The 11,949-nt window shown below is 33.8% G+C and overlaps 1 protein-coding gene and 1 pseudogene across 2 annotated transcripts; both read right to left on the bottom strand.

Moving 5' to 3' along the window:
* LOC142639608 (putative F-box/FBD/LRR-repeat protein At5g62970) lies at nt 1-2,298 on the bottom strand (annotated as a pseudogene).
* A 6,386-nt stretch (nt 2,299-8,684) lies between these two features.
* Nucleotides 8,685-11,300, bottom strand: LOC142638715 (putative FBD-associated F-box protein At3g50710). 2 transcript variants are annotated; one of them, XM_075812782.1, is made up of 4 exons: nt 10,220-11,296; nt 9,939-10,079; nt 9,590-9,854; nt 8,685-9,016 (listed from the first exon to the last, which is right to left on the bottom strand). In XM_075812782.1, exons 1-3 carry the CDS (start codon nt 11,192-11,194, stop codon nt 9,591-9,593), a joined length of 1,380 nt encoding a protein of 459 aa, XP_075668897.1. In that variant the 5' UTR covers nt 11,195-11,296; the 3' UTR covers nt 8,685-9,016; nt 9,590. The 2 variants fall into 2 exon arrangements, with proteins under 2 accessions (XP_075668897.1, XP_075668898.1); XM_075812783.1 differs by lacking the exon at nt 9,939-10,079 and having other exon boundaries at nt 10,220-11,300.
* Nucleotides 11,301-11,949: the final 649 nt, after the last annotated feature.

Genomic DNA, 11,949 nt, shown 5'->3' with positions numbered 1-11,949 from the left:
TTAAAAAAATAAAGTAAGATTTAAAGAAGTATACTCATTCAAGTATTCAAGTAGACAATTTGTTGAGCGCCTTGGGAACATTGATAGTTTCTCAAAAACACTTTCCTACGACTTTCCACTAGAAACTTGTATTGTTGCTATCTTCAAAACTCTTTGCCTCCTTTAGAATATATTTCACAAGTTACACTCCATCTTTCAGATCTTTAAATCCTATGTAATAAAAACTTGTAAGGTGTGATGACAGATAATTAGGATCGTATTTTTGCTCCTTCCAGAATAAGGAGCTTACAAAAAAATCATATCCCTGATGACAACAAACACAGCAGATCATAAGTGTAAGTTTAGAGAAGATAAACAAGATTAGGAGCTTTATGGAGCAAGTCTTGTAGCAAATGCCAGTAACAATTATTAAAATTAAAGTACAGTTGGACCAAATTCTGGAACGATGAAGGATAGATATTTGCAATGCCGCCCCAGTGCACTTGAGATTATGATCACAACAACATCCATTTGATAGAACATGAAAGCGAGCCTTTGAGCACATATTGTCCTAGGAATTTGACCTAAAAGCTCATAAGTTTATTAAAAAGAAAACACTTATGAAGGGGATCTGACCTCTGTGCCAGTTGGAGAAAGTGAGAGGAATTTAACATTATAAAAAGCTTGAATATGTAAGCCCTATAAAATTCTTCTTCATCTTCATCTTCAAATGTAGAAATATAGACATCTGCATGCGTGGACTAGGTTTTTTTTTTTTTTTTTAATGGAATTTAATATCGCGTAGATCACTATCGAAATTGAAGTACTCAAGAGCTGGTGCATTTATCTCGAGATCGTAATTAGAGACTGGAGGAACCTCAAGAAAGAGCGTTTAGCAGAATTAGTAACATTCAACCACGAAGTATTTGTCAGATGCAGTATCTTTAGGCCTCGGAAATTGCAAGGATGAAGAAATATCAAGATCAAAACTAAAAAAGCCGCTTAATTTCAGGACCTAGTAATGTGGTCCTGCAAGAGAAGATGCTACGAGGCAACCTCGAAAAATCAAAGCGGAGATCGAATTCTTCGACGTTAAGCGCTGCGGCTGTGCTAAGCCACGTGTCCAGCTGGTAAAGCAAAATTCCATTTGAGGTGAAAAGTTCGGAGGTGCAAAGTCTCTCCCACGCGACATTGTTGTTGTCGAGCCAAAACTCTTGACACAATTAATATGTGCAAGCCTGAGATGATTTCCGCCAAGTGCCGATCGTTTCACTGTCGAGGTCTAGCATTGGGACGAGATTCCAAAAGGAAAGGAATCTCCTACGACTAGACAAAACGCTCGTGGCGACTGGCTCTTTGGTTGGGAGGAACTAGAGAATATGACACAGAAGAGATTCCTGTATCGTATATCACTGATCTTGTCCACCACCGCTTCCGCCATCAACGAGTCTCTCAATCTCAGTTCTTCGTGTTGTTGTGGTGAATGTTAGTTATGATTTCTGTAAATTCCGAGAAAAATTGGGTTTATGACTTTAGATTGATCTAGCCACGGAATAAAACGTGTATATCTCTTAAAAAATAAAAAAATGGTTAAAATTATAATTCAACAAATTTTTTTTTAAAAACTACTAGAAATTAAAAAAAAAAAAAAAAAATTAGCACACACGCTTTCTACTATCTAAATATATTTCACGAGTTTCTCAATATATATATATATATATATATATATATATATATATATATATATATATTATGCATATTTGATACATTTTTTTTTCTTCTAAAAACTAGCTTATATTAAACCCAGTAGTTACTCTTTTTCACATCCTAAATTTTAGTTTCTTAAAAATTCATTCCTACGTAACTTTATTAACAGTAAATAAATTCAAATAGAAAAATTATCTTAAACTCAAAATAAAAAAAAGCCTCATCTCACATGCGAAGAGAGTGAGATGAGACTAGTATATATTAAAGAATTCTATTTCTAACTCCAAATCAGCCCACCATCATGAATAAATTACATAATATAAATTTGGACAAATTATATTTTTCCACAAGATAATTTTTCAACCATATCCTTTTAAGCTTTGAAATGCATGATTTACTTCCTCTTGAAAGTTTTGTTTTGACATACACCCTACCATGTAAAATGTGTTTAATATAAACCAAAAAAAGTAAAGCATGTGTATTACATGGGTTGTTATTGCATAGTCCCAGACTATGCAATAATTTTCCGTATTATACTAGACATGTGGTCCCACTTAACTCGTTGGAGTCCATCAGACCAGAGAGTGAGAGGGAGAGCATAAGGACACCCATGGGAAAATAATCAAAATATAGACGAGGGCAAACTAAAGGCCAGCCTCTCAAAATTCAACATGTATGGTGCTTTTAAATTCCAAATTTCTTTATAGCTTATTTGGATAAAGGGAGAGGGAGCAAGGGAGAGTAAAGTAGAGTTAATTAAAAATTAAGCTAATTTTCAGCCAACTTTATTCTACTCTCCCTTCCTTATTCCTCCTCCTCAATTTAAACAGATCAAAAGTTTTTGCTTGAAATTAAAGTTGCTTTAAATTACAACAATTTAATTAGCTAAACCCAACCAAATTTAGATTGAAATTTCAGGAAACAAAAATTTGGCAGTGTCTCACTAAAGCTTTATTTCTTAAGTGTTTTTTTAGGTCTTTGTTTCTCAAGATTAATTGAATGGCTACGAAGAAATTTTTAGTCAATGAAGTTAGATGGTGATTTGATTTAGATCAATGCTATTGCCTTATTGGTGGTTGTGAACAACTAAGAAGAGATGGAGGTTGGGACTCTTGGGAGGCAAGGAAAAATGGAGAGTTTTTATTTTTCTGAAGGGAATAAGGGAGAGTTTGGTGATAGGAAAAGAGAATTAAGGGATATTATATTAATTTCATATGGTTAAAAATACCAAACTACCCTTCAATTGCTTAGTAGATACCACATGATTTGCATGTGCGCTATTTCCTTCCAACTAAACATCCAATTTAGACCAAGGTGGTCGATACCGTACCGGTACCGGCCGTACCGGCCAGTGCACCGGTACCGGTACACTTCTATTTTGTACCAGAAAAAATACCGGCCGGTACAGAAATTTTTTTTTTTTTTAAATTTTAGTTTTGTAATTTTTGAATTTTTGTAAGGGCATAATGGTAAATTATTTACATTAACTTATTAGTATTATTTGTTTTCTTAGTATAAGTTTTCTAATTTTTATATTGTGTTTTTTTTTTTTTAATTTTTTTTTTTTAGTTGATACTAAAGTCTAAAACTATAAATAATTTGTTCTGAATTGAGGTAATATTTTATGATAAACTTTTATATTTACTATAATGTAAGTGAAATATTATATGCTTATAAACATAGTTCTAGAGATTTTGGTGTGTGTATATAATATATATATATATATATATATATATATATATATATATATAAATAAACCCGAAACGGTACACCGGTATTGACCGGTATTCAAAATATATCGTACCGGTGGCCAAACCGGTACAGCCTCCGGTACGATAATAACTTTCTTGATTTAGACAGTAGGGTTGACATTGTAACAAGTTCCTCAATTTGGGGGTTGCTTGTGTATTTCAAAATTTTGAGACATATAATTCGAGAGAAAGTTTATGATGGTATGTGCGATTAACCCTATAAATTTAATGAGAAATTATGATGTGAGCTTTGCAAATTTTTTTAAAAACCGAAAATATTTGTGATATTAAGAATTTGAACTTAACATTTTACCACAGGTTTTGTAAAATAATATTGTTTGCGTAAGTTTTTGGTTCTTTAACCCTAATGCAAAGCGATATGGGGAAATCAATAACACTATAGAAAGCAAGTTATACAATGCCAAATTTTATCTTTATTTGTTTAAGAAATTGACAATAGCATTGCCAAATTGCCCAATTCATACATACATAGACAACCGCACATATCAACAAACCAATAATAACGTTGCCAATTTAATGATTTGTTTTGTATATGAAATAGATAAAATATGGCCGAAGCACATCTTATTGAATAATGTTAAGAGCACTATTTTTCATAATTTTTTTTTCAAAGTTGCTCACAAGGAACAACATCACTTTCACTAAATTTTACCATTGATATTACTTTTATTATAGACCGATTACAACAAGTCATGTTAATAGTTTAAAAAAGAAGTGAAAATAATATTGTACCACTGACTTAGGCATAGACCATGTTTTAACCCAATTACTTGTATAGGGTTAAAACATGGTCTGTGGGGAATAAATGAAGAGTCATCATGTGGATATGAACCAAAAGGAAATACCTTAACAAGTTCCTTTAAAATGATGGTATTGCAGCTTTCTTGTCACAAACCCAATGAGTAGAGTAGATGTGGTAAAACGGACAGGTCGGGTCGGATCAATCGGGTTTGGGAGTCAATCAGGTCGCTGGTCAAATGAGTCATTTTTAAACGGGTCAATTGGGTTGCAAGTTGGGTCGGGTAGGGCGGGTTGACCCGTATTTTTCAAACGAGCTTTTATTTTCAATTACAAAAACAAATCAATGATAACCTGTTTAGAGAGAATGAATAAAATCAATTAAACAAATCAAAAAAAATTCTGACAGTTTTGAGCATGACAAAAATTCTTTATAGTCATAAATTCATGATGAAAAAAATCTTCAATGTTAATAACTCACTTTCAAAATGCATGTAATTACAAGTTTACATCTTCAAAAAGAGAGAGATTTTAGGGAGTACTAAAAAGTATATATTTTAAGTTTACATCACTAATAATATCATTCTCACAAAAGAAGGAAAAAAAAAAAAAAACTACAGCTCCGTTTGGGTAAGGCTTTTTGCTTTTGTGTTTGCGTTTTCCTAAGTTGCGTTTTCTGGCTAGTCCATGGCACTATTCATGGACCATGAAAGTGCAAATTGCGGGTGAATAGTGAATTTGAGCAATAAAAAATATTTTGCTATAATATTTTCAGTAATAAGTTTTCAGTAAAACAAGCGATATCCAAACGCACACTACATTTTATGGACTATGTCAAGTTATCAGCCTCCTTAAGTGCACATGTTCATGTTGCATTTAAAATAATAGTAAAGTTAGATTACTTAGAAAGATAAACTAAATAAAAAAAAGTTTTGAGAATAAACATAACATATTAAGTAAAGAAAAATAAGTAAATATTTTATAAGAATAACACCTCAATCTCAATCTATTCAACGTTAGTAGCAGATTCAACACTGCAAATATTCATACTTGCAAATTGTAGCTCAAGTTGGCCAAGAGTAGAGGTGGAGAAAAGAGTAGAGGCACAAGAGTCTTCTTTGAAAGACCGAAATTGTGAAAGGCTAAAAACTCTTACCTCTTAGTGGTTTGTGCCTTTCAACCTTTGTGGACTACAACTACTACAAATTTGTTTTTATTTATTTATTTATTTTTTAGAATCAACTACAAGCTCTTAAGTCTAGCCATTTACTATGTTAGTAAATAGTGAGCAGGTTAGTGTACTAGACTACATTTAATTGAAATTGTGAGTCAAGTGTGTGAGCTTAGAGCTGTGAAGTGTCATATCAAATTGAATGAGATTTTTTTTTTTTTTTAATAAATTGGTTATCTTATCTTGTCTCATGTCTATGAAGTGTGAACATCTATCTATAATTTATTGGTTCCGGTGCTTTATGCTTTATGCACCTAGCATCATGATGTAGTTTAAATGTTTTTTTAACGAATTTTTTAACGGGTTAGGTTGGGTTGACCAGCAAAAAATCGGGTCGAATCACAAGTCAAACCATTTTTGCTTCGGGTCAAAAAATTTGGGATCATTATAGGTAATTTTTGGGTCTAGTCACACCAGGTCAAAAAATTCTAACCCGTTTCTTCATGTTTAGCGTAGAGGCACATAATTAAACTTGAATCCTTGGGACAGCAATTACATTCAATGTGAGGAAGGCTCTGGTATTGCCATCACAAATAATGCCATCAGAAGGTAGAACTTGAGAAGATGCTCGAGAAGGAAAATTATGCATACAAGTAGATCTTGATATAAAGCAATTGGTTACACTATGCAAAAGGTCGAAGAAATTCAACATAATAACTAAGTAATCTTTTATAGTGTATGTTAAAGAGGCGTAACAGAGATTGGTAATGAACAAAGAAAGAGGCGCAGAACATAGAGTTGAGAGAGAGAAGCAACTCAAATACATAATTAGTACAGAGGAGAATATCCTAAATATAACATAAACACACCAAAAAAAAAAAAAAAAACCTGAGAAGCATGCATATGGGTATAGCTGATCAATAACGACAAATTTTCTAATAGCTCAAAATGGACAAACGCTGACAGCCAGAACGTGAGCCAAAAAATCGGAAAAACAAGAATCAAACAAACAACCTATATATGCTGGTTTACCAAGGCCCATTTTGCAAGTACATGAGCTGCTACATTAAAATCTCTTTTCACCCTCTAAAATTTACAATTAACAAAATCTCTTTGGAGAGTTAAAATATCACCAACTATTGTACCTATTTCCCATCCCACGGGACAACTTTGCCTCACAATTGCTGAGCTACAAATATTGCCCACCCGATGGCAAGAGATTTTCAGCAACTCCTGGATCAAATATCTAAGCATAAAACCGTAGCAGATATAGTTCAAATCAGAATTTAACTTTTTTGAGTCCATAAGCTTCCTAATTGAAGTCCAAAAATATTTAAGATACAGGTGTTTAGACAACCAAAAAGTGGATCCTTATACTACTAAATAGTAATAACCATGTGCACATGAATTCAAAACTAAACATTAATAACGAAGTACTAAACTAAAATTCATTTAATTTCTAATTAGTTTATGATTCATATGCTTTCCTTATGAAAAAAAATATATGAAAATTAATTTTTATAAAATATCTATGTAATCATATGTCCAAGTGTCTAATAGCTATGGCTTCTTCTATCCATTTGTACATCAAGAGTCCAAGCTCCAAAGGCCACTTGATCAAAGGTACATCCTCTTTTAAAGAATTTTTAGTGGGGAGCCGCAAAGGGCTCAAAATTAAAATATCTAAAATCGTGGGAGTCCATTTGAAAGCTAAAATTGGAATTTTCAACAATGCTTTTGTAGCAAAGAACACATGTACTGTATTACGCAATGAAAATAAACCTATGGTCAGGCTGCTAAATTCCAAATACCTAAGAATTGATTTTTTTTTTTCTTCAAGTTCCTGCCAAGTCAATTTGGATTTCAATATTGGCAGTAGAACCCTTCTCAAGAGAGTATGTGGAAGGCGTGGCAATGGATGGAGCGTGATTAACAAAGTCTTAGAGAAGATCCTTTATGTTAAAAAAATGAGCTAAGAGATTAGATGTTGTCTCACAATGGACCAAACATGCTCAGTAGACTATCCATTCAAAGGGATTGAAGTTCCATGAAGCCTGATAGTGTAACTCAACAAATGAAATAAAAACTGGAAACAAGGCCATTTCACAATTTTTTTTCTCCAAGCAATTAATATGGGGATTTCAAATCCCAACCTTTGCAATTATCACAAAGATCTAGGAAGTAAAATATAACTGAAAGTTTGAGAGCAAAATTTTGACTTAGGCTTATGTAAAGAAGGTCACACCCATCTAAACAAAACAAAGGCCATCTCAGCATTTCTTTTTTCTGCCTTTCCAAAACTAGCTGTTACATCTGTTTAAAGGTGCAATTACAGACCACATCAAGGCCAGGGAAACTTTAAGTAAATTGTGTGGCAGCAGGAAGCCATTGGCATTATAGTTCTCTTTCCAAAACTAGCATTTTAGAAAATAACTAGAAAATTAACATTAAAAATCCTAAATTCACTAAAGTGCCAAATGGGGATGGGACATTACAAGCTGTTTTGTTCTCTCTCTCTCTCTCTCTATTCAGCATGTCAACTGAAGCATCAGCAAAACTTTCAGAAAACCACCTTTTTTCGTCTTTTCATACCTCACAACTGATGCTGCCATCAGCTTAACAAGACTATAAACTATAAGGAGTAGGTGAACAAATGTCATGTAGACTAAAAATATGATAAGACTTGATGAAAAAAAGGTTGTAGAAGAAGCCAAAGCTATACAGATGTGGAAGAAAATGTATAAGGAAGGGATTGTTAAAGCTAAGTCAAGGAATCAATCTCAGAACCTTTCCAAGAGCAGATAAGATGAAAGGTTTTTCACATGCCTTCTGGTCATAATATTGTAATGAACCCAAACCTAAGACAAGTTAATTGTAAGTTGCCCATGCTGCGCCAATCCAATGTTAAGAGCTAGTGGGCTTTTTTGAGGCATGAATGAACAAAAAGTTAAGATGGAGAAGGGCCCAACAGGAAGCACCAATGCAGACGAGTAGAGCAGCTAATGACAAAACATTTATAGTATTTGTAGGGGTTGATCAACAAATAGTTTAGCCAATATCCAACGAATATGAGTTGGGGCAAACATGTACTCATAGGAACACACTTGGTTAAAGTATTTGCATCCCCTCTTTCAGTCATGCAGTAGATGAACTAACAGGTTCTGCATGTATCTAGCATATCTTGATGCCAGACTCATTTCAAATTAGAACCATCTAATTTTTTTTTTGGGTACAGAAGCTTACTAATCAAATGCCAAACACATTCAAGATGCGGGTGTTTTGTGTAAACCAAAATTGGGTTCTTGGACTACTAGTACTAAATACTATTCTATGAATAAATTGATAAACTAAACATGGATCTCAAAAAGGTTTCCCTCAAGAATCAATAACACAATTAAAAGACAAAGGACTTACAAATATTTAATAAATACAACCATTAGTAAGCCAAAAACCAACCAAAGACATTTACCTTCAACATCTTACTCTATCAATTTTTTTTACAATAAGAAGTGCATCTTACTATATCTCACCCTAATGGAAGTATATTGGGTACTGCAGTTGTGCTTATGTACAACATTATACAAAGGCAAGCAAAGCTGGACAAATAGACATGAAAGGAGGTGCCATGTAGATGTAGCCAAACAATGACCTGTTATGCCAAGGCAGAATGTATGAGATATGTACTGGCAAAAATGATTTGGTAAAAAGTAAGCTTGTGATAGAGTAAATCAAACATTCTAAATCTTTCATCCACACATAATACTTTCAAGATTTACATTCAACTGTTTTATTACTTCAATTGTCACTGGTTACCCAACAGAATGAGTGTGCCTTTAAATCTAAAAATTCAGGCTTATAAACTATAAAGAGGTAACAAAAGCTTACGTATGAACATTTCTCTATCAAAGTTTTAGCCTAATTCAAAAACAACCACTAATGTTATGAAGGTCAAATAGAAGTTTTGCAAAATGGTTATCACAAGAAACAATTTCTACTGTGAGTAGGTCAAAGAACATTGGATAATCAATCCCCCCCCCCCTCTCTCTCTCTCTCACTCTCAATTAATTCAAAGGGGGGGAAAACATGAAATTTTTATTTACTTGAAAAAACAAAAAAGAGTAATAACAGTTTACGACCTGCAGAGGGTATATAATAAAAAGAAAAAAATATTTGTAACATAGCCTTTGGAATTAGTTGCAGAATACCAGTTAAAGAAGTATACCTCATTCAACTCTAAGTAGACATGTTGTTGAGCGCCTTGGGAACATTGATAGTTTCTCAAGAACATTTTCCTTCGACTTTCCTCTATAAACTTGAATTGTTGCTGTCTTCAAAACTCTTGCCTCCTTTAGAATATATTTTACAAATTCCTCTTCATCTTTCAAATCTTCAAAACCTCCATAATAAAAACTTGTAAGATGTGATGACAGATAGTCACGATCATATTGTAGCTCCTTCCTGCATAAGTTGCTTTTAATTGCATATCCCTGACGACAACAAGCACAGCAGATAAGTGTAAGTTTAGGGGAGGTGAAAGATCAACTAAAAATATGTCAATTAAACAAGTTAACCTTAGTAACAACAAGAGATTCTAGATTAGGAGCATTTTGGAGCAAGTATTGTAGCACTGGCCAGTTACAATCAGTTACTTTAAAGTCCAGTTGGACCAAATTCTGGAATGAGGAAGGATAAATATTTCCAACGTTGTGCCACTGCATTCAAGATTAAAATCACATGACATCGAATAGATATAACATAAAAGCGAGACCATGACCTCGAATTGTCCTAAGAAATTGAACTAAAGATCATAGGTTTATTGAAAAATAAAAAGCAATTGTGAAGGGGGTCTAACCTCTGTGCCGTCAGGGGAAAATGAGAGAAATTTGACTTTATTCAGAGCAGTAAATAGCCTGAATACCCTTTCTCTGTAAAATTCTTTGTGTTCATTCTCATACACATACAACCCGACATTTGCTTGAACTAGGTTATTTAGTTTTTCATAGAATTTGATGGCGCGTAGATCACCACAGAAATCAAAGTACTCAAGAGCTGGGGCATTTATCTCGAGTTCATAATCAGAGCCATTTAAATCTCTGATAATAAAGCGCTTCAGCGTGGGTACACATACTTTATACTCACCCTCAAGATCATCAGTTGTAAATGACAAATCTTCGAGGACAGGGCAGCCAGAAAGGAGCCTCAAGAAAGAGCGTTCCTGTGAATAAATGACACTCGGAAACAAAATTTCTACGAGATGCAGTATCTTTAGGCTCGGGAAATTAAAGGATAATGAAGGAGTGTCAATATCAATATCAATATCAATAGTACCAGTTAATTTCAGAACCACTAATGTCCTGCATGAGAAAAAGCTTGGAGGCAATTTCAGATTTTCCACATCTATGTCGATCACAAGAATGTCGAGATCAAGTTCTTTGACTTTACGAGCAGCAGCAGTGCGAAGCCACGCGTCGAGATGGGAACCGTCCCACCCAAATTTCCATTGAAGGCGAAAAGTTTGGAGCTCTCCACATTCTTGTTGAGCCAAAACGCTAGACACAACATGTGCAAACATGATGTCACGTTCATCTTCATCATCATCATCATCAGCCGAAAGCTCCGAAGTGCCAATCGTATCACTGTCGAGGTCTAGCTTTGGGACGAGTGTCCAAAGGAGCTTCCACCTGGTTGACAAAATGCTTGTGGCGATTGAGTCTTTGGTTGGAAGGAAGGAGAGGATGTGGCAGAGAAGAGATTCCGGTAGATTACTGATCCTGTCGACCACTCCATCTTTTCCGGGAGAAAGTGTCAGGCGTTTTGATTCGGCCATCAACGAGGTCAAAGGTAAAGGTTTGGGGTTTGCTGAAGCTGGTGGTTGGAAACTTGGAATGGAGTCACAGTTTTTTTTTTTTTTTTTTGGAGAAACTGAAGTAACTTATTTTAACGATTGAGTTTCGTCTTACTCATTCCTAGGCCCACCAACAAATAGCACAAGGTTTTTTATTATTATTTTTTTTTTTCAGTTTAAAATAAACAAAATATAGCCAACCACAAATTAGATGAGTTGACTTTTAGAGAAGAGCATGGACAAGACAACTATGGGAGAACAAGGAACATGAGAGCATAAGGTCAATCTCTCAAAAATCAATATGTAGGGTTTGTTTAAATATCGCTTATTTTGTTAAAATTAAAAATTTATTACTAAAAATATTGTGTATAAAGGTAAAAATTAATTAAAATGGTATAGTAGAGCCTATAAATAGTACAGAAAAGTACAATAAGACCTGTAAATAGTAACAAAAATAAGCTAAGTAGTAAAATAATTTTAATTTTTCATCTCTATCCAAACGGAGACGTAACGTGCTTTTAAATTTCAAATTCCTTTGGGGCTTTTGTTTGAAATTGTATTTGATTTATTGAAATTGTATTTGATTTAAATCCTAACAATTTAATTATCTAAACTCATTAAAATTGAGGTTGGGTCTTCAAGAAATAAATTGGCAACGTCAACCTAAGTAGGGTTGTAAACAAGTCAAATTTTGTCGAGTAGTGCATATTCAAATTTGGCTTGTTAGGAAAATTCAA

Source organism: Castanea sativa, chromosome 6, assembly GCF_040712315.1.
Source record: "Castanea sativa cultivar Marrone di Chiusa Pesio chromosome 6, ASM4071231v1".
Lineage (NCBI taxonomy): Eukaryota > Viridiplantae > Streptophyta > Magnoliopsida > Fagales > Fagaceae > Castanea > Castanea sativa.
Note: the sequence above shows the minus strand (reverse complement) of the source record. Positions and strands in the feature narration are given on the sequence as shown.